This window comes from Scatophagus argus, chromosome 15 (assembly GCF_020382885.2).
Source record: "Scatophagus argus isolate fScaArg1 chromosome 15, fScaArg1.pri, whole genome shotgun sequence".
NCBI lineage: Eukaryota > Metazoa > Chordata > Actinopteri > Scatophagidae > Scatophagus > Scatophagus argus.
Window position 1 is genome coordinate 10,303,620 of NC_058507.1, and position 26,286 is coordinate 10,329,905.

At 39.1% G+C, this 26,286-nt stretch overlaps 2 protein-coding genes across 7 annotated transcripts in view; both read left to right on the forward strand.

Annotated features, from left to right (window-relative positions):
- Nucleotides 1–18,810, forward strand: part of stac (SH3 and cysteine rich domain) — a 28,831-nt gene extending 10,021 nt beyond the window's left edge. For 2 of the 6 annotated variants that reach the window (XM_046413632.1, XM_046413633.1), the window contains 9 exons: nt 1,274–1,407; nt 5,591–5,672; nt 5,886–5,992; nt 6,812–6,893; nt 7,669–7,736; nt 10,848–10,945; nt 14,468–14,519; nt 15,234–15,371; nt 17,276–18,810. In XM_046413632.1, coding sequence (XP_046269588.1) covers nt 1,274–1,407; nt 5,591–5,672; nt 5,886–5,992; nt 6,812–6,893; nt 7,669–7,736; nt 10,848–10,945; nt 14,468–14,519; nt 15,234–15,371; nt 17,276–17,374 — 860 coding nt within the window. In that variant the 3' untranslated portion in view covers nt 17,375–18,810. Of the gene's footprint in view, nt 1–1,273; nt 1,408–5,590; nt 5,673–5,885; nt 5,993–6,811; nt 6,894–7,668; nt 7,737–10,847; nt 10,946–14,467; nt 14,520–15,233; nt 15,372–16,121; nt 16,280–17,275 lie in introns of those variants that run through there. The other 4 variants (XR_006845475.1, XM_046413635.1, XM_046413634.1 and 1 more) reach the window with 4 other exon arrangements.
- A 5,428-nt stretch (nt 18,811–24,238) lies between these two features.
- On the forward strand, nt 24,239–25,786 carry LOC124072057 (prosaposin-like). The gene is made up of 4 exons (XM_046413192.1): nt 24,239–24,372; nt 24,441–24,547; nt 24,704–24,784; nt 25,395–25,786. The coding sequence occupies exons 1-4, from the start codon at nt 24,330–24,332 to the stop codon at nt 25,563–25,565; spliced, it is 402 nt and encodes a 133-aa protein (XP_046269148.1). The 5' UTR covers nt 24,239–24,329; the 3' UTR covers nt 25,566–25,786.
- The last annotated feature ends 500 nt before the right edge of the window (nt 25,787–26,286 follow it).

The window sequence follows — 26,286 nt, forward strand, 5'->3', positions numbered from 1 at the left end:
TAGACAGAATGTGTATGAACAACCACATGCTCCCGCGGTCCTAATAACATCTGTCTCTTAGCTTCATAACTAAGCCAAAGTCTGGCTCTGTCAGCTTACCTTATTATTATTTTAATGCAGGATATTTACAGAGTTAAAGTTTGATGTTTAAGCTCTGGTCACGTCACTCCTTTAAAGCAGTCTGAGCAGAGCAGATATTGGGGAGTGATAATAACTTCCTCCCTGAGGGAACTTTGGTCACAACCCCCACAGGTGGATGTTGAGGTGTAAAAAATGCTGTACAATTTTTATTTTTTTTTATAGCAACCCCAATTTTCAGGATTTTTTTTTCTGTCCTGATTCTGCCCCTGTGATCTTTTAAATTTTTAAAAGTCAAGAAACTTGAACTTTTGATGAATGGGTGAGCTTGAACTCTTTACCTGAATGTATCTGGTGACGACCTTCTTGATTATTAAATAAAAATTTACATAATTAAGTAAGATGATCAGTTAAAGTTGGATTTCCCTAAACATGCCAGTATTACCCACTTACCTCACAGTCATGCACACCCACCCTTTCATCTGTCGCCCTGATGGTGTATTTCTTTCTGTCTCACAAACACACACTGTGACAGAACACCAGCTCGCTGATCTTCATCAAAGACCGAGCTGCGAAGAGACAATCTGTTGTTGTTGCCATGTAAGCTTGATTGTCTGCCAACACCTTTCTCTTCACAATCTCACATCTCCATCCTGAACAAGAGTATCTGTCTCATTTTTGTTTCCTCATCTATCTGTCTGTCCATATTCAGTTCTTACTCTATAACACACCTCTATGCACAAATGCTCACCTAAATGCTGAATGTTTGTATTTGCAACGTTGCGTAACATTGGTTCACAAATAAGTCAGATTAGTCTTAATTTATTCCTGTAACTGTGAGTCATATAAGTGAGGATAAGTGAGGAGCTGCTCACAGGCAGCTGTTTGAAAAGGTTTTGCATGTTGGAGATATGGCTCAGTTACTGTCGGTTTTGTTAAAATGGTTTTGCAGAAGTGCATATCACTTGTCACATTTGCAAAGATTTTGTCCCTGTTAAAATATTCCACATGCCACTTCACAGGTTTCTCCCTTCACATGCCGGGAAGATCTCCAAAAACTGAGATGTTGTTCTGAGCAGCATTTTCCATTTCCTCTGCCTTTTTGTGATTTGCTGTTCACTTAGGAACACAATTCGAGTTCAATTCCTCACATGACGGATCTGAACTTGTTGCCTCTCTCCTGTGCGCGTTTCAGGCACAACAGCCAAGCATGTTGTGTTTCTGGCGGGAAACACAGCCAAGCACGGCCTGCGCTGCAAAGCCTGCAAGATGAGCCTCCACCACAAGTGTGAGAATGGAGTGGGACAGCAGCGCTGCATGGGCAAACTGGTAAGATGCATGACAAAGGATAATCAGGACATCTAAACATGATATAGACAGTGCATTCGTCTCTTTGCTGTCAACAGTTTGGGAGTTTCTGAGCTTCGGGAACATAATTACTGATGTCGTTAGCAACCTAACAGACATATTAGAATTGGCTGTCTGACCATTTCACCACCAGAATGTGCTTATTCAGAAATCACACACTATGTGTGAGTGAGTGTGCTGGTACATCTGTGACCACTATCCATCCTCGTCATCGTCCTCATCATCGTTATATCATCACTCTGTCTGTCTGTGTGTTAGATAATAGTAGTGCAAAAAAAATACTGACCTCCCCCCTCCTCATTCTCGTCAAGCTGCCGTCAGCATAAACCATTAAATCAGGATCAATGCAGTCACCCTGAGGCAGGTTCATAACCACTATTGAAGATGTCACATGTAACAGTTTTATGATGTCTTTGGCATTTCACAGTCTCATTTTTGATGTCTCTTATTTAATATGTAAGTTGAACTCAGAGGATGTAAAATAATATTTGGAATAATTATCATCTCATTAATTATTCAGCTTTCAGTTTTTATATGAATAACTCAGCATTTGTGAGGTCAGGCACTGATGTTGGATGAAAAGACGTGGCTTGCGATCTCCGTTCCAGTTCGTCCCAGAGGTGTTCATTGGGGTTTTGAGGTCAGGGCTCTGTGTGGGCCAGTCAAGTTCTTCCACACCAAACTCATCCAGCCATGTCTTTATGGGCTTTGCTTTGTGCACAGGGGCACAGTCATACTGGAATAAAAAAGAGCCTTCACCAAAGTGTTGCAACCAAGCATAAACATTTTAGGACATTTTTGAAATCCTTACTGGAAAGGCTTGGTCATCCTTAAAATAAGCAGATTTTCTTAGTTTGCGAAAAGTTTGAGACACAAGGTTCATGAGAAATTTTTTTCAAACATTTACAGCAGATGTTATGTCAACAGACGCTGACATTAAAAGTGATTTACAAAGTAAAATAACTAAATAAGAGAATTTCAACATAAAATGGCCATAACAGCTGGGACAAAAATGACAATAATGTCAAATCTCAGTCTGTTTTAAAAGCCAAAAAGTAACAGTCGGTTTTCAGATGAGTTCAAAACTGTCCACTGTCTCATTATTTGGTGATGGTAGTTGAGATCAGGGGCTACAATGTGATTCGCGGTCATCATCACCCCTTATCATCTGTGGACCTGCATTACATTGAGACCATTTGGTTGTGGAGTTGGGGTGAGCTAAGTGTTCTAACTGGGGAGGGTTCAGTTACACCAGTGAAATCCAGTGCCAAGGAACGTTCAACGCCTTCGCTTCAAGTCAGCCGTCCAGCAAACTGGCAGTCAGGACTGAACTGGGACTCTTTAGTCATTCACACATATCCCACACTGAACAGAGAGAGACTGCAGCGCGGTCAGGTTATATTATGTGCGATTTCCTAGCTTTCCTACCTTGTTTCTCCACAGAATTTAACAATACTTCGACTGTGAAAAATTTGAATTAGTTGAAGAAATTTGGAATAAGTTGAGATGTTCATCAGTAAGAACAAAATGAATATTTTTCAGGGATGGTATGGAAGTAACACTGACAGCACAGGCAGCCTTTCTCCCTTTCCTGTCGTGACGTCTTTCCACGAGGGGCCTGAGGGATGAGGCCTGAAGATATGATCAGCTCTTAGGAGTGGAAAATGAGGTTGAGAGGTCAAGCATAAAAAGGGAAGTTTCCCCAGTGGATTACAGCTCTAAATTCAACTTACTCTAAACTTGGACACTTCTGCAGCCATGCCTGTTTCTCTTGGCTTGAGAACCCCTTAGCAAAGAAATCAGATTAGCTCATGCTCTGAAACTTTCTAAACCATCAAACCAGTGGATCAGTTGGGTTTTCAGTTACTTAGAGTCAAACACAGAATGTTTTCCTTTATTGTGGGTGTGTTTACAATATTCAGATACAGTGTGTTGGTCACTTAGCTAATAAAGGTTGATCACTATAGAAAAGACTTAGTTTGGCCTCTCCTGACAAATGCAGTTTTTGTTAAGATTCAGTCTTGGCTGCTGCTGTCCAATTTGAGTTTCTGGGAGACCTGCCAATGTGGATCAAACATCATTAATAATCAATATGTGTCAGTTAATATGTGCATTAAAGCTTTAATCTCGCTAATTCTCTCAGTGCGTATTGCACTAAATCTGCTGCAGAGACACAGTTCAGAGTAGTTTTACTGAGTCAGAGTCAGTGATAAATATCACTTATCAGATTTTCACAAAAAAGGCTTCATCACACACACATGAATGAATAGCATTTGCCCCACATATGACAAATGTCTAAATGAAAGTTCCTCTGCTCCTTTATGTGTGAATGGGTGCTCACAAACCCAAACACCACCAACCTCTTTTACCACTTTCCTCAAGAATCATGTCAACAGTAGAGTCGGATGTATTTTGTGATATGAAACATCATCTTTATGTGACATCTATATGATGAAACATTTGTGCGAGATCTTCTCTTTCAGCCTTTTCCTTAATTAAGTGTGCTCTGTGAAAGTCTGACATCCCAGCCATTGAGATGAATGTGAAGAGCTCAAGGGCTGCCTATTTTAGCCATCTCATCATGAGAAGTGTCAAATGTAGAATTAATCAGGACTGATTTGTGATGCAGCTTTCACCACCTGTCTTTTCAATGCATGAAATGTAAACAAATAGAAAAAAAGCAGGCTTATGAGATGCATACTGATCCTCATATTAAGTAAAGACCTGAGATTGTTGTAATCTAGCCACATTAATCTCCCCTCTCCAACCCCAAAAAACAGTATGCTATCATTAAATGGGTACATGTTTATCCAAAACTTAACCATAATTAAATAAATAAATCCCTGTAGAAATATATACACGATCATTATCCAGTGTGCTGCAGCAGATGGATAATTTTAATCTTCTCTTTCTTCTGCCCTTTAAAAAGATTCAACAGTGATGCACAAGTACTTATTGGGTAGGATTTAGGAATGTAATGGATACATAAATGATAAATGTTTGACAGTCTTGGGAGATGGGAGGTGGACATGACAAGCAGATAAATTAGAACAGTGATTTAGGATCAGTGTTTTTTTCTTCAGATATGTGCGCTGTGGACCACCTCAGACGCAGCCGCCACGTGATGGTTTTTTAGCTCTACTGCCACTCGTTCATTTATGACGGTCATGCACATTTGTGTCAGTAGTCATTCGTATTTTCTCATCCAAATTATGATGTGCTGAAAGTCATTTAAATTGAGTGGAACTGATGTTGCATCTCAGCCACAGGGTGGAGAGGTATTTTGTGTGCACGGGGTCTGACATCATTTTGCAAAAAGTAACACCACTTTCAGCATCTGTTTCTCATCCTGTAAAGCTATCTGCTAGTCTTGTAATTGTTTCTCATGTTGTCACCGTCATTTGGTGCAATTAGTGTCTCTTTCATTGCAGTGCATGATGCGGGTTGTCTGCATTTTTCTCTCCACTTGCCTGAAGTGAATAATTTTGTCTGTTGTACAAAAATCCATGTGGATTAGTACTTGGACGGCTTTGTAGTTTTTGTCTTCCCGTCACTGCACAGGTTGCATAATGCAACTCGTGCGCTGTATGTCAACATGTTTCCGATAAACTGTCGTTTAATAATATTTAGCTTTGGTTGTTCAGACATATACAAGCATTTAACAATGTGTGATTGTTGCCAGAAACGTTTCCTACCATTCACTTGAACAGTTTCTGTAGCTAACGTCCATTTTACATCTTGTTGGATTAAAGCAGGACATACTTTGCGAGTTGTGTTCACATGCCACAAGTTTCACAGTGCTAATGAGTATTTTACTAGCATAAGAAGCAATGCATCAAAAATTTGCATTAGTGGTGGATTGTTTACACATTTCATTCATAAAGGTCCATAATACATGTATTCTCAGATGACATCAAATGAGTTTGAAGTGTGAAATAGAGTTGTTGTGATTCATCCAAATGGCGACGACAGACTTACATTGTGGTAGAATTTTATTTTTGCAAAGTCAGTTGTGCTCAGAAACGTCCCGCTGAACAGAGTGATGTGCAGTATTTCAATGTGAGGCTGCTGCCTGTCGTGCTGCCCGTCAGTTTGTCTCTAATGTCTGTCACCTCGCTCCTTTTGCCCCTCTGTCTCTCCTCAGCCAAAAGGCTTTCGGCGGTACTACAGCTCTCCATTACTGATCCAGGAACAGTATGGCTGCATTAAAGAAGTCATGCCCATCGGTGAGCGTCTTAAATCTCCATAATAATGTCAATTATGTGGGGGGTGGGATGCTCTGAAGAGAAAACGCTTTTCCAGAACCACTTTTCCACATGAGCTGTTTTATAAGATTTACCTAACTGGTTTTATAGTATTGTAAATCACCACATGGCTGTCATGAAAGCTTAACATTTGCTAACCATCAGCTTTTATCATGTCATAACTTTTTTCTAAAGCCTGTGGCAATAAGGTAGACCCTGTGTATGAGGCCTTGAGGTTTGGGACATCACTGGCACAGAAGGCCAAGAGGGCCAGCGGCTCCGAGTCTCCACACGGAAACTCAGTAAGAAACGAATCATTTATCATGTCAGGTAGTGTTTGTTTTTACCCTAAATACTGTCACTGTCTTTGTTTAAGCCCAAACACAGATAAATTGTATACATAGAAAGTTGTTTTCAGTTTTATTGCTCCTACTTCATATCTCAAGCCTTCTCGTCACCACAATGTAGGACATGTAAAGAGTTGTGTATTATCACAGGTCAGTATTATACTTATTACATTTTGTCTCACTGCAACAGACATAGTGTAGCTGATGGTCTAAATAGATACTGCCACTGCCTGGCTGTAAACACTACCAATAAAGGCAGTCTGGTGCAGCCCGTGATGAAGCGAAATATTGGTGCAAACACTCATGTTACAGCTCTCAAGATGGACTGGGCTGATTGTAGAGGTACACTCCCTCAGCCTCCCTACCATCTCTCCGTGCAATATACAAGGAAGTCTGTCTTTCATAGCTTATCACTTCTAATGTAAGCTAAGCTGTATGTCTGGATTTGTGCCTCCCCATGATGACATCTGAAAGCTGTTGGGCTTGGGCCATTTTGTCCTGTCCTGTGCAGCTGTTACTGAATGGGTGTGTGTTGGTGGAGGCCCACTGAGACAATGTGATCTCAACAGGGGTTATGGTAATAGTTTCCAAATGCAGACTTAGAAACAGCATGTTTGCCACACTAGAGCTTTCTCCAAAATAGCTGGTTAGTCTATGAAAGTGGGCGAATTATAGCTAGTTTTGTGCCCAAAAATCTCAAAAATCCGTCTCTCTCTGTCTTTATCTCTATCTGTCTATCTGATGTGTTTTATCTGTTCTATCTAATCTCTGCAGACCAGTGACTTGGATAAAGTTCCAGAGGAAGTGGTGGCGCACAGCAGCAGACAGGAGCTGTCGCGAAAACACAGCGATGACGGTGAGTTTCTGCACACTCTGTTCATCTGGATCAAAGCCATGTAGTGACACAGGGAGAAAAAAAACCCAACAAACTGCTATTCCTCTTCCCACAAGAGTTTGAGAAGATTGCACCATCAAGTTTTCCTCGTATCAAACAGGGTTACTAGCTGTTTTCCACTGAGCTGAACTCCTCTGGTTGTGTTGCTGTGCTCACTCTGACCCTGCTGTAGAAGGTCTTCTAGGAATAAAAAAAAATGTTTGGAGCTCTTTCTCTCCTTCAATCTGCGATGTGAGTGTGCTTGATTTAGTGGGGAGTGGATTTTCTAAGCAGCACAATAGCCTCTCTAGTGAGGGGGCAAGGCACTGACCCTTTCCAATCTGGATCCTTTACTCTGAGCGGTGAAGGCAGAGAGCTACAATGAAACAAAGTCCTTGGCGTTTGAACATGCTATTTGAAACATGGCCACAATGGTGACTATTTCCATCCGGCACCAGTACCTGACCCAACGAAAAACTCTCCTCAGCCTCAGCTACAAAACTGCTCTAGTTTCATTGACCAAGACAACTGAGGTCAATGAAACACAAATTTGGAACTGAATGGATGTTTATGAACCTCAGAGTCATTATGTGTTTGCGGTGGTGTCTCTATTTATTTATTGGGTTGCTACATGTAATCTCATAATTACTACAGCTTTTATGTGCTGCAAGCAGAGATTTTTTTTTGTTTATTGAAATGATGATTGTTGATTTTATTTAGCAGTTCATTACATGTTTGTTTGTTTTTTTTAAATTAGTCTTCACAGTTATGGAGAACGGGACGGAGCACTACCATCAGCCAGACAGAAAACCCGACAATTTGCTGGTGAGAAGCTAATTGTTTGAGGTGTGTGTGTGTGTGTGTGTACATGAGGTGTTTTGTGCTTCTAACACACATCTGTATTTTTTGCTAACACGTCAAACTAAATTGAATGAGGTGGAAGTAAGAATATTTCAAATAGTTCAAAGTTCTAGTGAGGGCTCCTTGATTGGTCAGCCTCTGTTGACAAAAATCTTATTATTATATAACAATCTTGTATTATTTTTAAGAGAAAGAGTTTGTAGCTCAATAAGGACGTACAATTCAATGCCACAAATACAGTGCCACAAAAAAATGAGCATTCAGTTTATCAATGTCAACTACCAACATCAGCATATTTCGAGGTGAGTATTTTTCACAATCTGCTCCAACTTTGCATGAAATATTCAAAAATAAACTGATTGTACTATCTGATAGCCAACCTTTTGGTTTGACTTTTCTCAGTTTTCACAGTGATCTTTATTCAGCAGCTCAGACTCTTATAGAAACATGTATTAATGGTGTATTCTGAGAACTTTATTCTCTGACCACTGCCTGAACTCTGCCTGGTTACTCTGAGAACTGATACTCAGCCAGTCCGTACTGCATCCATTAAGGACGCTGCACTTTCCCTCTCATTTCCATCGTCACTGCTGAATTTCCCAGGACTTTGATGGAAAACTTCTCGTCCCGCTGTAACAAATCATACCCGAGCTGACACGACCACTGGCCTGCACTGATAGAGGGAAGGCTTGACCTTACAGTAATGTTTGGCTATGCAGCTCAACTGTCTGTGCTGCTGTATTTATTCTCTACAGTGTAGATGTAGTGCTGATGGTGCAAAACTTGTAAATGAAAAAGGTCAAATCTCTGGGAATATCTTGCCCCCCCCTTCCCGCAGAGCGACCATGAATTTTTCATGGGCAGATTTCAAAACTGTTCTTTTTCTCTCTATCTTTTCTAACTCCCTTGGTGGGATTTACAGGAGAGGTGCTCTCAGTATCAATGTTCTTTGTACATATTTTCTATGTGCAGCCATCTATCCTGTTTACTTTTATAGTTTAACATGTTTATCTCCGTTGTCAACAGTGGAAAAAGAACACAGATACTTGGACAAAAACAAAAATGAACAAATAACCATACAAGGCAAAACACACACAGAGACACACACACATACACAACTGTCCTCTACAATACAAACTAGCGGTCCAGCCGTCCATTTCGGGGAAGAGACATGATGTGCACTGTGTGCTGTTATGAAGCTGGACCGAGCACAGCTGGCAGCAGGCTGTTTGTCTGTCAGCTGACAGGTCCATTAGCTCAGGCTGGTGGACAGACAGATGGAGGCTCTGCGGGGTAATGAGCAGAGAAAAACGCTCAAAAACTGCTACTTCACCGGAGACGGAGCATCCCGTCTCTCCCGTGAGATGAGAGGCTCACATGCACAAATGGCAACACACTGAGTCACACAGAGAATTCCCATCTGCTCACACTTTTTTTTTTAGGTTTAGGGTTAAACTACCCGAGAACAATTGACAGGAAGAAAAAAAGTCTTGCTGTAATTTCTTTTTGATTGGATTTTCTGTTTGAGAAGTTAGAGACTGTTACTGGAGCAAAGCTATTTGCTAAAGTATTTCTCAAAGCTGATCAACATTTTTATAAAGCCATAGACTAGATGACTTGTGTAGGTATAGCTCACAGAAACAAACCTGAGAATTTTAACCCAACTGTAGTTTCTCTGACCTCTTTTAGAGTCTTTTAGCTCGTTGTTTTGGTTTTAGGGCCTGCAGCTTGACAGCTTTGGTTTTGTTTTCAGCTACACTGGCCAGTAAACAATATACGCTGAGTGCCCAGCACCAAAAGAAAGTTGGTGGTGTGTTTCTGAAGCATTTAAGTCCCATGTTCACTGTCCCTAGCTCTATGTTTCTCCACTGACTCCTGAGAAAAATATTTGGCTATTTAGCTGCTAAATGCTTAGCCTGAGTACACTATTGCTCTGTGTTTACTAGGCAGCTGTTGCATAACACACTCACCATAAGAGGTTTATCTAAGTGATAATATGTAAAAGTTGTATTTATAGGTTGTGTGATCTGATTTTTTTTAGCTACTTGGTGGTAGCTAAAAAAAATCAGTTACTGCAGATTTGCAGGAATGCACACTACACTTTCATTTCCTTTTTTCTCCCATTTTTCCATCGCCACATTGTCTCTTCCCTCAAATGTTGCCATGCTTCCCAATAATTTGGTTACAAAGGAGGTTTTTATCTTGGCTTTGCCAAACCTCTCATTCCGTTTTCACACTCCCACAGCATCAAGAGCCTCTCAAGGCCAGTGAGCTCTTGTGTAGTGATGTAGTCACTGTTTGATGCTGTTGTTTTCATCCTGAGGCCACAGAGGCAGGTTACCTTGTGGCTACAGGTAACTCAGCTCGTACATCAGCTATATTGCCATTCCATATGGGTGACGTTCGGGGAGCCACAGAAGATGAGAAACACTTGTCTTCATTACTATACAGTGCCACAAAGATGGCAAATTCTCCTGCTCTCTTGCAAAAACAGACATTAGTGTCTCTTAAAAAGCCATTCTTGTATCTTTTATCAAAAAACCCCACCGGGCATTATGCAGGAACAGGAAGAACCATTTGGAGTGATTTCAGGGACACAGCAGGCAGGATTCAGACTCAAGGTACTGGTGGTGAAACAAGAAAACGCCCACCGCTTTTCTGAGCAGGTGTGAACAGCGCCAGAATGGTGGCGCATTTCCTTGCTAATTGTGCTAACACTTCCCCAACAACTTCCTCTCCACCCACAGCCGTGTCCTGTTTTAACTTCATGAGCCTTCATGAAAGCCTTATACTGCTTCTCCCACTCATGTTGACGGCGGATTAGAAGGAACAGATTGCAGAACAACTTAAGCGTCTCCGCGGTCTATCAGTGTACTGTAAACAAGGGCTTCTCATGCCTATGTGAATGCCAAAAAAGACTATTTTCAGATACGACTGTGAGAAAAAATGACAATAGAGAATATGGCGTTGTTTTGTATTTGTGTGTCCTTGAGTTTTGTCAGCCACATTTTCATTTTTCCTTACTGAGAACCAAATGTGTGTGTTCATGTACTACTGTGTGTGTTTGGTGTCTAGTTGGAGCAGAGCCAGCTACAGAGAGACGTCCTGAAGCTCAACACCTACGTGGCCTTGCACAACTTCTCTCCCCAAGAGAGCCATGACCTGGAGATGAGGTCAGTTTACACGTCATTACAACACGCATCTCTCTTATCAAGAAATCCCACTACAACACTCACTGCCATTACCCAGCTGTCTGGGGACACGGTAGCTGCCTGATTAACTCTGAAATGCTCATGGAGATTTCTTTTGATATGTGTTTGTGCTGTTAAAAATGTTCTGAAGAGAAAGCAAAGTAAACAAAAACAAGGTGAAATTAAATTTTTTCTGTAACCGCGATTCAACTTCACTGTGAAATTTGATGTAATCCTCCTCAACATTCAAGATAGATTGAATCTAGTGCTCATTAATTCGCACAGGCGTATTATTCCCGAAAGTTCACCTGCTGAGTGTTGCAGGTGTGGACTCTCTATCTTCTTTCTTTCTTGCGTTGTGTAATAAATTAGACAGGACTCCTCTCTCATTAGCCATTTATTAACTGCTATCCAACACTGGAGATACAAGAGAGAATGTCTCACAGTCAGCTCATCGTATTAAGCTCAACAGCTTAACACAGTAACACACAGTGTTACAGTACTCCTAGATTAAGGCACACATTCTCAAACACATAAAGGACACATGTACACAGGGTGTTTGATATATTGACATGTGACAGTGTCTTGCTGGTGAAGACCTGTCTGCTCCTTGTCAATATGCGTCAGCTTTTTCACACCAGGAAATTCATTTGTCTGTAAATTAGTGTGTCCCTGTTTCCTTCTTTTATCTTATATAATCAATGTATTCAAAGAACTGCGTATCAAAATATAAAAGAACAGATTTACAAAAGGAACTAATTAGCTTCTGCATTTTGGGTAATATTCCTAAAAGATTTATTTCTCTGGAGTGGCCTCATTAATAGTACCTGTGTGTAAGCTGCCGCTATGACCAATTAATATCAGTCAGGCTCACTCTCAGAAAAAGAAAGAAATCATTTTATTTTGGTTAAAATGGTGAGATGTTCAATTTGTACATAATTACCTTTTCAGTTAAAAATATGGACATAGCTTTTCAAGCAAACCGATGAAAGCTCTGATTGAATGCTGCATTTGCATTAGTATATATTTCATGCACTCTACATGTAGATGGACTGTTCTTTACATTCAATCACATTGAATGTAATTAGTTAATTGCTGAACTAATTAATGATATCAAACCTGGTGTATAACTTTGGCATTTCATAGGAAACACCTTGCTTAAGCATTTTAAGTTGAGAGCTGTGTAGCTGTATTTTTATTCTTCTTTGAATCAATTTTGATTCTCAAAGAATGTGTGTTTTACAGAGCTCAGGAAGGGTCATGGGGAGTGGTTGAGAAAGTTGAAAAAAAAGATGTACTTTAGCGAGTTTCTCCAAAGGTTTTTTCAGCCTATAGCTTTTTCCCCATGTCCCTTTTCAGATTCCATTGGTTTTGTATATTTGTTATTAAGTATGTAACTTGTTATTTTGCACTTTGCCCCCATGTATTTTCATGTTCATGTAACATGTACCATTGAAGAGGCTATTATCAATATTTTTCATCATATCAAATGACAATGTGACATGTTGAAAGTGTTGCTTATAGTACACAGAATTATCAACTGAATTTCCAGTGTCTTTCAAATTTACATAGTTTTATAGTGAGTTTCACCTAATTGGTCTGTAAAAAAATCTCTAAATGCCCACTGTACACCTGCTCCGCATCAAACAGTACGCAGACACAGTTAGCAACTAGCTGGAAAACAGAGATCATTTAGCTAAAAAGCCTGATAGTTCCCTCAGGAGTTGGTAGAGACCAAAAACAGAGTTAAAAGACACTAAATATTGGATTTCAGTTTGTCAGATGGCCAGAACCACAACTCAAAGGCGTCCAGAGTAGACACAGCCTCACATGTCTAGCCTGTCTTATTACATCCAATGCTATCTCAAACTTGGGCTACAGATTTTCCAGATCCTATGCCTTAATCGTGATTGATAGGGCATCATCTGCAACATACTTTGAAACAGACCCTCAGGAAAGAGAGCATTCATCATGAGCAGTCCTTCAGCCTAAGTACCCATTTGCTGGTTCTCACAGAAATCCTGCGAGGATTTGAGGAGATATGAGGATGCACTTGTTCTCTCCCTCTTTCTCACTTACACACACACACACTAATGGGACCTTCATTTCATTTTCAGATAGAGAAAAACTTCAATCGCCAGGCTTAATTTAAAATTCATTGACTTTTTATCTATGGCTCCCTGTCCACCTGCCATAGTACAAAGTTCACCAAGCTTTGTTTCACATTTCCTCTGTGTTGAAAGTCAACATCAATGTTTTCTCCTCTGAGTTTCACTGCAGACAGTAATCAATATATCAAATGCTAACACATAAAACAAAAATGAGGGGGAAATGGAATCTTTAATCAAAAGGTTCAATTTTCATTTTCATTTTAAGTGAGAAAATCAGGTTTGTGATTAGTTTCAGTTGCTGCCACACGTTCTGATTACATGATTACCTTCGAGTATGTGTTGATTGTAATGATGATGAGTTCTGCATTTTTAAAATACTCGGAAAACCCAGTGTTTTTTTGTTTTTAATGGATGATGTACATGTGGAACTACGTGCGTTTATTGTGTTTTCGTCACCTTCAAAGATTTTACGAGGTTGGGTGCTGTGCAGTTTCTTACCTACAATAAACAGTGTTTTCTGAATCATGAGGAGTATTACCAAGCAAAGGACAGCCAGTGCTGTAACTGAACCACAAGAGGAAGAAAAAGGGAAATTGCGTAAACCAACATTTGGCTCAACGGTGCTGGTGCTTTTGATTTTTATTGGTCAAATTTAGCCAACGGCTTAGAGCAGATGCTAGTAATTATGGCCCATGTGGTGATGCGGGTAAAATGATTCATGTGTTTCCCGGATAAAGAAGAATTACTTACAGCAAACAGGATTAAAATGCATCCAATCTCATTTAAAATGGAAAAAAATCCAAATAGCTCGTACCAGCATACGTGCTAATGTTTTCAGCTTACATTAGAACAGATTATTGAGTGCATATAAAGATGGACGACCATAGCTTACAAAAAGTGAAGCCAAAACATTTTAACCGCCCCCTGGTGGTTGGCTCCTGTACAATTAATAAATCCCTCTACGTTAGCAGATTCACTGCCCAGTCACTTCTGCGCAGACTGTAGCTACAAATGACTTCACTTGGCAGCACTCGTATCTGGGATATTTTGACTGCATTTTGTAAAGTGGAAGGAAGCAGAGACATGTCATCCATCTTTATATATGGAGCTGAAAACTAAAAGTTTTGACAATTTTCCGGCCTAAGGTTTAGTTGAGAACGTAGCTGATTGCATCCAAAAATGGGCGTGGTCTCATGTTGCTTGGAAAATGATAGATGCTGACAGGCCTCTATTTCCTAGCTAAGCTATCCCTGGACAATTCGCATTTGCTGTTCAGATGAGAAAGACTGTATATTCCTCAATACTGTGTTTAAATAACCACAAACAGGGGGTCAAAAAGGGCATATAACTAAGATGAAAAGATTTTCTTTTTCCTTTGTTTTGTTTCTTTCAGAGCCGGAGACAGAATCTTATTGGCTGATGACTCCAATGATGACTGGTGGAAGGTAGGTACAAAACTATCGTAGTACACCTAAGTAGTAACATGTGGCATGTAAACCTTTTTTCATTTTTAATCAACATTTCCAAGGTGCTAATCTCAAAGATTTGTAATTTTTCTTTGGTAAAGTTTACATGTAATGTGTGTTTTCCACAAAGCCTATAAAATACTCATGTAAGAAATGGACTGATAAATTAGAGGAAGTCAAGCTGTGAATTATAGGAGCAAGACAACAGGCCGCCTCAGGACACAAATGCATGACAGATAAATTGGGGAGACAAAAGGGCCAAAACGTGACTGTATAGAGGCAGCCGACTGCCACCAGACCATGAAGAAACTCATCACGCATTTTAAGACTGTTGTTGTTCTCTACAGGCTGTAGACAAACAGAGACATCTGTCCTCTTTGTTCTTTGAACAAGATACCGTAACAAGTCACGAGACTTTAGTGTTACATTAGTTACACCTGCATAAAATGTATATGTACTATATGTAAACACATAGACGGTGTATCTTTTCTTTTTCTACATAACGGGAATACAAAGTGGTATGGCCTAACATGAAACTTCATACAGGTAGTATGTACTGTAACCAGCAGACACCCGGCTGTTTTTTTCAATGATTTTAGAGTCATTTATGCATACATGTTTGTAATCCTCTTATGTACTGTGCAGCCCTTCCATGTGTCAGCTGTTTTCATGTTTGATGATTTTTTTTTTCAGGGTGTTATTGATGACAGGATTGGTTTCTTCCCAGCAGCCTTTGCTCATCTGGTGCGGGCTGGGGACCGAGTGTACAGGTGTAACAGGACATTCATCGGCTGTAAGGAACAAGGCCAGATCACCCTGAAGGAAGGACAGGTATTGAGCGAGCTGATTTGGGCAGTGGATGTGTCAGCACATTCTTCAGTTGTGGAAATTCAAAATGCAAGCAGCAGAATGCTACCCACTAAACAAGCAAATTAAAGCCAATATGGGTAGAATGTATGTGATTATGGCATATTTCCAATAACTGTAATGACACAAATGTGTGTTAGTACATGTCTTGGTGCTCATTGCAGAGGTATTCCTGAGCACACCTTGTCGTGACCCTGATAATGTCAAGGTGTCAGCCAAGGTAATAACAAAGCTAATTTTCTGATTAGTGACTTTTTGGAGGCAAAAAAACTGGAAGTAGTGGTATCCGTGTTCTAGGGGTCAATTGCCTGCCTTTGGTGCCGCAAAGACAAAACACATGAAGGATTCATTTAGACCAAACATTAGCAGGATTAATCCCATGAACATCATCATCATCATGAGTTGGGGAAGTAATGACCTTTATCAAGAACATTAAAATTTCCACATTACACCTGTGTCTAATTCATGATCACACCCCAGTCATTAGAGCACATCAGATTCACATTATCCAGCAGCTCTTTAGCCATCTTATTACCCTCCTGCAGCTCCCATGTCGCCTCTTACCTCCAGTGACTCTTCCCTCGCATATTCACTGAAAAGCTCGACTGGAGTTGGCCAACAGAGGAGCCCTCTCAAGAGTTACCATAAAATTAGCATTTTGGTATAATGACTGTACTTAGATCAAGCCCCCTTTTTTCCCACGATGCTTTCCAGGGCATGTCGGGACTTGGAGAAGGCTTAAAGCAAGCAACCCCCAGTGGAGGTGAAACCACCGAATACATGATGACTCTATGACCTGCTGCCTCTCTTTTCCAGTCACACAAACCCAGGGGAAGATGTTGTAGAATACTCAGAGCAAACTTGCAAACACAGTGAGTTCTGGTCCATTATCAGGGTCAATGAGTGAGTTAGGAGTTGAAAAGAAAGAAAAGTCTGATGAAAAAGTGACTCATTTATCCACAAAAATGTCCCCACATGTCTTCTCACTGAAGGTAAATTTTAACCACAATTATCAAGTGAGGATCTCAGTACTCATCTCATAATCATAGCAGCATCATTAATAGTGCTAATTGCCACTACAGTGTCACCCTAAAAGGTAATGATAGTAAATAAAGTAATTCTCAACACTCATACCGCTAATACCAGAGGACCATTTTCAGAAAAAAAACAAACTTTCAACGTATATGTAACTTCTTTTAGTCAAGTTATTTGGCATAAAAGGGACATAAAAAATAGAAATGTTTTGCACTGTAATTGAGAACATGTAAAAGGCTTATGCTGGAGGACACCTGGGGCCTTCATGGGGCATACATGCCAAACTTTTCTAATGACTTAAGTGGTACAAAATTAAGATGTATGGAAGTATGAAAGCTGACAGGTAACCAAAGTAAATACTTGAAATGGGTTTGGATCAACTGCCTGGGATTTTCTGAAAAGTCTTGGTTGTCCAAGACATTGTACCTGTCTGCTCCTCTGCTGTGTATTATATATAAAAAAAATCCAATTTATCATTCAAATTTGGAATTAGGGCCTAACCTAAATGACGATAACCAGCCCAAACCAAAAAGTATAATGTCAAATGTATGTCAACAGTGGTGTCCATATACCTTTGGCTTTAAAGTGTATGTTTAATGGAAAAAGTGGTGCCCTAGTTATGCTATATTTACTAAGCATAACTGTGACATTTCAGCATTAAATTCTGTTTATAGACTTCACATGAATGAATATATTGTGCCCTACCATCAATTACTTAGATGTATTAAAATATTTGGTCAGGTGTTGGTTGACTGTGTTTGACTGCACTCATTAACTGCACTTTCTGTTCTTAGTTGTTTTCACATTAAAATGCCATTCCTCTTTTCCCTCAGATCTGTGTGAGCAGTGAGGGCGAACGCAGTGGCTTCATCAGAGTGGCGAGTGGAAAGAAGAGAGGCTTTGTGCCCTGTGATGTCCTGGAAATCATCTGAGACAAATACTCAGAGAAGTGAAGAGAGCTGGAGGGGGAGGGGGGGGAGGAGATCAGCCACCTGGAGGTCAGAAGAGGGAATGGCCACGAGAAACCAGTGAGGGAGTTCACCTCATCAGAAAATTGGAGTTTGGACTTAAAGTGATGGTCGTTTTGTCAATGAGGACTCCACTTTGTTGCAGGTCAGAGTCTCTGTACTGTCCTCACTCGCTTCACAGGGAGACAAGAGATCTCTGTTTCACTGGATTTCATGTGTATGTCTTTTTTTCCCCCTTTTAGTTTTATTTTGCACTGAGCTGTTTATTTTTTGAAAGTGGAACTGGCGGCTGGTTGTTTAAGCCAAAGAAAATAAAACAAACACTTACTACAGTTATCATTTTTCTAGGTTTCAGTACATACAGTGTCATAGTTTAGTTTCTCATGCTTTTACATTATCTTCCCAGCAAATGGTGAGCTTTTAAAGCAAAGTAGTCAGCAACAAACTCTGAAGTGTCTGATTATTTTGGATGACAAAATTCCTAATTTCAGAAGGCGAGAGAAAACAACACATATGATATAATAAGGACATTTACTTTCTTTGAAGCCTCAAATCTCCCTTAATATCCTTCTGTATAACCTCTGGCGTACAGTTACAGTCCCGTGATGAAACAGGTGAGAAAAAGTGGATACAACAAAGAGATGTGGGCGAGTATTTTCAGAGGAGTTTGACACAATCAAAGACTTAAGAAATTCTCAGTGGTCCTCCAGGAATATCACCATCACACTCCTGAGGTTTATTAAGTGTCTTGCTCATTACTAACCAGGATTTTACTTGATGATGACATTAATACACAGTATTAGAGTCAATAACTATTAAAATACATGTTTCAATGGACAAAAAACTTGTTATTTACCATGTTTAACATTTTGCATTGTCTCCATGTTGCAGAATCTGTTAGGTTTATCTTTTAAGGCTGGAAAAGTTTTTTGTTGATCTATTAATCAGTTAAATTTTCTCTCTTTTCAGTTGTTTTCATTAAAAGATTTCATGACTTTGTCACTATAAAACAGAAGTGAATGAGAAGGTACAGCTGCAATATAATCAGGACATTAACGATTTGATGGTCAGAGCAAATGTGATCTGCTGGGGATGTGAACACATGATGGCGCCTGCGAAAATGATACATTTCTAGTTAGCATGTTAACTTTAAATGTGATCACTCTCGTGTGGTTTTCTTCGTTTCTGAAGAGCATCTCGTTCAGATTCTTGTCATGTGCATTTATGGAAAGGTGTTGCATCAAAGTAGATATAGTATATCTCTCAAAGGTTGTTCTGCACTGAAACTTGGCTTTATTGAATATCCAAGAATTCTATATTGTATATACTGTACATGAAAGATTAAAATTTCTTCTTTATCACAAGAAGGAAAAGTGTTACGTTGTTATGATGACAACACGGTGGCGTCTCGTGTCTTTTCTTCTTCCTGTGACACATAGTTATCTCAAATAATAACAATAAACAAAAACCTTAACCTAATATTTCACCCCATCCTGACTGTAGCCGATTCTGCAGCCTGTAATGGTTCTCCTGCTGCTTGTGCTCATTAATTAATAAACTCATCATTCACTCAAGTGCCACCCTGCTCACCCCCCCGAAAAATGATGCAATTATGCACATTGTGATGTGATTTAGTTTCCAGTAAAAACTACTGAATTGTGACACAGTTATTCAGAGCAAATAAAGAACCAAATCCATTTTCAGAGCAAGAAAGTGGTAGACAATCAAACTGGGTGAAGCAAGCAAGCTTTCCAGCAAAACATTTTGCTGTAAAGCACAGAGATGCCTCCACAGTTTTCAGCTTATATGTCAGTCACTCTTCATGCTAAATTAACAGTCAAATAAAACCTGGAAATTCAAAATGAGATGCTGTAATTTGCTTAAAAGTAATCCCCCCAAAAAAGAAGAAACAATAATATCAACCAAAATATTACTCTATTTGAGATTTAAATCTGCACTTGCATGCCAGCAACAACAAAAGGAATTTGATCTACCTGACCATCTGATTAGACAATCTGCACACACTGCAGACCAGCATGAGAGATATTGTTTCTCTGCACACTCATGGGGTTTAGCAGCTCTATTAAGCAGCTACTGGAGGTGGAGCTGATCTACATAAATCAGGCCATAGCAGCAAGACACCCGCAGGCCTCAGATACGTGACTCTGGCACCGCCTGCTGTTTTATTACAGTAACAACACTTGGTCACTGACACAGTGACTATGACTGCCTTGCTTCCTTCCCATAGGTCATCCTGGTGCCATGTCTTCCCCAGGTAAGCAACGTGCAAACACCCAGCCATCCACACAATGGGGGAAAAAAACATGATTCATCAGCCCGGGCCACCTTCTTCCATTGCTCTGTGGTCCAGTTCTGATGCTCACGTGCCTACTGTAGACTCTTTTGGTGATGGACACAGGTCAGCATGGGGACCCTGACCGGTTTGCAGCAATGCAGCTCATATGCAACAAACTGCAATGTGCTGCACAAATAATTTACAGCAGCTCGTTTATGGGATCGGACAATACTGGCCAACCTTTGCTCCCCACTCGCATCAGTGAACTGTGGCTGCCCATGACCGTCACCGGTTCACCAGTTTTCCCTCTTTGGCCCACTCTTGGTAGGTTCTGACCACTACAGACTACAAGAGCTGCAGTTTTGGAGATGCTCTGACATAACTGATTGTACAGTGCATCCGGAAAGTATTCACTGGGTTTTTGGCCACCTCCCTGACTAAGACCCTTCTACCCTGATCACTCAGTTTAGTTGGGCAGCCAGCTCTAGGAAGAGTCCTGGTGGTTCCAGACTTTTTCCACTTATGGATTATGGAGGCCATTGTGCTTTTTGGGACCTTTAATGCAGCAGAAATCTTTCTGTACCCTTCCCCAGATCTGTGCCTCAACACAATCCTGTCTCAGAGGTCTACACACAATTCCTTTGACTTCATGGCTTAGTTTGTGCTCTGACATGCACTGACAACTGTGAGGGCTTATATAAACTGGTGTGTGCCCAATCAACTGAACTTACCACAGGTGGACTCAGCTCAAGTTGTAGAAACCTCTGATCAGTGGAAACAGGAGGCACCTGAGCTCAATTTTGTGTGTGTCATTACAAAGGGTGACAATACTTAGGTACATCTTACATTTTTTTTTCATTTATAATAACTTTGCAAAAAAAAAATTCAAGCAAACTTTTTTCACTTTGTCATTATGAAGTATTTTGAGGGAGAAATTTACTTTAATCCATTTTGGAATGAGACTGTAACATAACAAAATGTGGAAAAAGCAAAGCAGTGTGAATACTTTCTGGATGCACTGCATGTTAAGATAATATGTTAACAGTCTGTTGACAGCCTGTTGTGCTGTCCCCAAGAGGCCAAAAACAAATTAATAAATGCAGAAAGTCAGAATCTCACATTTTATGTAGTATTGTTGTAATTCTTAAGATTCGATTTACTGTTCATTTATGTTTTTACATTTTTATCTGCTATTTTTATTTCCCTCTATGAAGTTTGGGGCTGCATCTCTCTATATAAACATATTTGAAAAGAGAGAACTGATCAGATTATTAACACTTTTTAAAGATATGCTTTAAAGGGAACATGTGGGCATTCTAGCAGATATTTCCATTAAAATAAAACAGCACACATGCTCTGTCATTTTGCTGATATGACATGTTAGTGTCATTTTTACTATCTCAAAATGAGCTGTGAGTGGTAAATGTGGTTTCAGTAGATGTGAAGCATAGACTACAAGCTACCACCAAGAAACAAAAAACCACTTCCTAAAATGTCTGTGAATCAGCAATGTTCACACTGACTTTGCCTGAGCAGCCAGAGCTGATGCACACCCGGACAAAACACAGTAAGTCACACAAACATTGAGACAAACATTACAGAGTCCAGGTACCTTCTTAAACTTTAATTATTATGATGTGGCTTTGGACATCTTGATTGCAGATTTCTTCCAATGGCTTATTAGCTTTAGAGAAAGTGTTCAAGCATCTTGTGATTACTTTGCACTGTTGTTACCCTCTCCCTTAGTGAAACAAGAATTGTTCAAAGGACATTAGTGTATGTGCTCAAGCAGTAACACATATAAACCTGCTCCACAGTTGCGGTAAGGCAAAGGTTGGGCAAATTTGCCCAGTCATCATGTTTTTTTAGGCAGAGATAGCTGAATTTATGCTTCATCAGTGTGTTAGTGGAAAGGGTTAATGCTTGACATGAGGCTTTTGTCACGCATCAGGCGGTATTTCAGTAATGATAGTAATAAATGTAGTGACAGTGCAATATGATCACAGCACAGTTTTCCATTGAGTTTTCCACCGCCACGTGATCACAATTACCACAATTAAATGCATGAAACTTTTGGCAAAAATTAGCTCCTGTTTAATTTAATTAATTTAATAATACATTTTTGTTTGTTTATAACATAAATACAGCCATAGTGTGTGTGGGTGAGTTTGTATGTGGGTGTGTGTGTGTGTGTGTGTGTGTGTGTAAGTAACTACAGTGGCTTGCAGAAGTTTTCATACTCTTGTGTTGACCTTTCACATAAAATTTATTTATGTTTGTGGTTGTGATGTGACAAAATGTGTTCCAGGGGCATGAATACTTTTGTAAGCCACAGTAATTCTCTGATACAAGTTTCAAATTCCTGAAAGTTGACATCATGAAAACAGACCAAGGGGGTTGCTTTACAGATAGGCTAGACTTTGGGAAATTGTTGGTGGTTGGTAAAAGCAATAAAACGGGAAAACATCCAAGGGAGTGAATACTTTTAATAGGCACTGTATAATTATCTCTTTTAAAAACTTGTTTTTAATATCATGTATTTGGTTGAATATTACAAAAAGGCAGTGTTTGACTTTTGCAGGAGATATTCTGTTGTAAATAAAGTGCTGATATGTGTAGGTCTTCTTCAGCATTGCTTTCTACTGCTCTCCACAAGTAAGACTGTGACATTATTTCAATCATATTCTTGATAATAAAAGAAAACTTAGAGTGCATATTTTTTCAGCTATTGCCCAGTCTCTTGGGGACCAAAGTGAAGAGGAGGAGGATTTTACATTCCAGCTGAAACAGGAGAGAGGAGGCCATCGTGCAGAGGAGGTGAGATACAATGATACACATAGAACCTGGGGTGTTTTTGTAACTGCCGAAACTTTCAATCATTTTACCAAATTTGTTTTGTATCAGATATTCCAAGATGGAAATGGGAATAAAACCTGTGACAGCTGTAAGATTCTTGTCTCCAAAGTAAAGGAGGAGATTGGTAAAGGCTCTAAGGTAACTGATACAAAATATGGTGTAGTATTACAATGTGTAATATATTCAAAGCCTTATGACAGCTTAAGCATGAGCATTATCTGCATCAGGTTCCTTAACCACTCAAAGAGCTGCAAACAATCATTATCAGTCCTTTGATTTAGATGCAGCAACCAAAAATGAAGTTGTAGAACAGCATTAGGATTATTGCACTTTTTGTGGATATGTTTTATTTATTGTAAATTATTAAATGTCAGTGAACACTCCACTCAGTCAGAACACTGTCTCTATTGGTGAACATAAAAATCATTTCCTTTATCTTTCCAGTAATCACAGGACAAACTCTTATATCTAAAATATTTTACATGGTTTCATTTAGCTAACAAGCTGTTGGAAGAAATCTGCAATCAAGATGTTTTGGTGAGGGATGCTTGCCAGAATATCACTCCAGAGATCAAAAGGAAAATGGTGAAGGCCATCAACGATAAAGAACCAAAATCTGTGTGTCAAGTGGTGAAACTCTGCATTTGAAAACCTCCCCATCTGCAGGCACTGCAGATGAAATATTTCTGCCAGGCTGTGATAATAAAAGGGACCGTAGTATACCAATGATATATCAAAAGTTTAACACTGATTATAATTTCTGTGTGCAGGCTGTTCATGTCTTTTCAATAAAGTTTTTTTTTTAAATTTCTCTTGTATTATTTTCTCATTTTTACACCGTCTGTATCACTTCAAAGATATTTAGAGTCTGTTCAACTTCAGGCTATTGCTACGGTAGCTTGTTCATTCAAACAAAGAAAAATATCTGTATGTTTAAAACAAATATAAATTTATGCAACTAAATATCACTAAGTGGAAATATTTGCAGCTCGTTTCTGTATACGCAGCGCGTTTGTACTTGTCGGCCGTAATTTATCATTATTTTATTTATTTATTTAATTGCAGCAATATTACGTCATTTTGTCTCCCTGGTGTATAAGCTCAAATCAAAACCTTAACTTTCCAGATTTCTAATATACTTTTCAATATACAGTTGAATAGAAACTATGTACTTTTAAGACTTAAACCGTCAAAGGGAGCTGAGGATGTTCCAAGAGTCACAGACTCACAGCATACATCCATGTATTTGTTCTCTGCGTCAGATGCATTCTGAACAATACATTAAAAAAATCCACAGTCTCAACTTTTTTTGGCCTCTCATCTAAAAAAAAAATAAAAAATCTATAGTTTCAGGTATGTACTTAAGTTCTTATTACTCAGCATTCGCACACAGTTTGGAAGTTTAGGAAAAATGAAGCGTAAATAGTGCACGTTTGATTTTAGAAAGCTCCATCAGTCATCAGTACATGTGAGCTGATTCATATGGCGATGTCTGTAGAGCAACACAAATATTTTCTGTAAGGTTCTGTAACTGGTTTATTAGGATACAAAATAAAGTATATCTGCATGTTTCATAAAAAGATTTTAATATCGCTACATGTTTTATAAAATATTTTTTAAAACTGCTGAATTTGACTTTTGCAGGTGCTGAACTTGTGGTAAATAAGTTGCTGATAGATGCATTTGAAAGCAAATAGCAGAAGCTGTAAAACAGTATAAAAGACCTCAGAGGGAAGACAGCACTGATGAAACAGTGAACCAACAACCATGAGTTCTGGCATCAGTTTGGCTCTTCTTCTGCTCTCTGCAAGTAAGTACTGTTATTTACCTAATTTTGCTAATAATTCAATTATTTTCTAACTTATATTTGTCTTTCAGCTGTTGTGAGGTCACAGATGTCTCTGGACATTCAAAATGCAGAGGAGGATTTTCCTCTCCAGTTAAAACATGATGTAAAGGAAAGGGCAGACCACCATACAGAGGAGGTGAGAGAATGACACACACACAACCTGATGAATTTCAAGTCCTTTTCCCCCCTTCATTTAGACGTGCTCTGTCAACTTGCAAGTGTATGACTCACTCATCAACATATGAACAGATATTTTTATTTGAAGAACATATTTTATTTCTTATTAAACCAGGGAGCATTTCCAGGTTCCTGTCCTGCCTGTGAGTACATTGTGCCCATAGTAAAGAAGAAGCTGGGCAATGACAATTCAAAGGTAATGATTACAAACTACGTTGTAAAATAATATAGTAAATTCATAGCCGGAGGGAGGCTTCCGTAACAAACTCAACATCCTTTTAAACACAAAGGGTTTTTGGTTGTTATTGAAAGTCAATATATATCTGTAAGTCAGTGAAAATATTAATTCAGAGTTGTAAAAATGGATGTATTAATGATCTACAAACACAAATGAGAAAAAGTACGATAGTTGTCCTGAGAAAACACGATGTGTAAATAAATGATAAACTGAACACTTTTGCACTGATTAACTCTAAAACTCCTTTGATTTTGCAATTGCATCCAAAAATACCCCCCTGCTACCATGTAAGGATATTTGGGATAGTTTGGGACTATAAATTATAAATCCAGCCATGGATGTGTTAATCCTAATACTTTTTTCTTTGTAAAGGAGAGTAATTCTGATGTCCACATGGAAAAAAAGCAAAATAGCCAACATCAGACAGTGCATATATTGTTCTATATACATTTATTCGCATGATTTGCAGATGTTTGTATATTGAATCAGACAAAGAACACCATTAATGAATGAAATGATCCCATTTCAAGGGCTAATTGTAATGTGATTCATTTGTATTTACTTGAAGGCAAAAATCCGAGATGAGCTGAACAAGATCTGCAAGTCAATAAAAAATATCTTCAAATCTGTCTGCAAGGTAATCACCAAGAGTTTCGAAGACATACTGATTGATGCCTTGTCCAAGAAAGAATCTCCCAGAAACATATGTGTCCAAATAAAACTCTGCAAGAAGAGTTAACAGATGGTATACTGTCTACAGATGGTACATATTGTGTCTGTACCACACAATCTATCAAAGAAAAAAACAAAAAACTTGAATTTCCCTCAGGATCAGTAAAGTATCTATCTATCTATCTATGTATGAACTCAGGTTTACCTGTAATGCTTCTGTTCCTTGGTATATTTGGTCTAACCTTTAACTTCACAATAAAGTTGTTCTGAAATGGTTGTACTTCAAAAGGCATTTTTTAAATTCAACTTGTTTTCTTAAAAATAAGCTGGGAAAGCAATGTTGGACTAAGATCTTGAATAATCACTGAACTGAGAATATCTCAGTTTAGTGACTGGAGTCCGAAGCCAACCCAAAACATCAACAATCAGTTCTCTTTCCACATGAAAGTTACATAGCTGTTTCCCAGTGTTTGCAGTCTTTATGCTAAGCTAAGCTAATCACACATACAGACACAAAAATGGTATTCAACTTCTGGTTAACTTTAACTCCTTTAACTAGATTTCTTCTGGCTGATAATGCCAAGAAATGTGGCTGAAAGTTCTGAGGGGAAATATCATAGGTGGACCTTGAATTAAGCTAGCAAGGATGGCCATTGGCCCCATGGAAATATTAGGACAAAGATCTCAACGACCATTGCACGGATTGCCTTGACATTTTTTATTGACAATCACAGTTACCAGAGAGTAAAAGCTGTTCACTTTGGTGTTCTTCTGACTTTTCCTCTAGA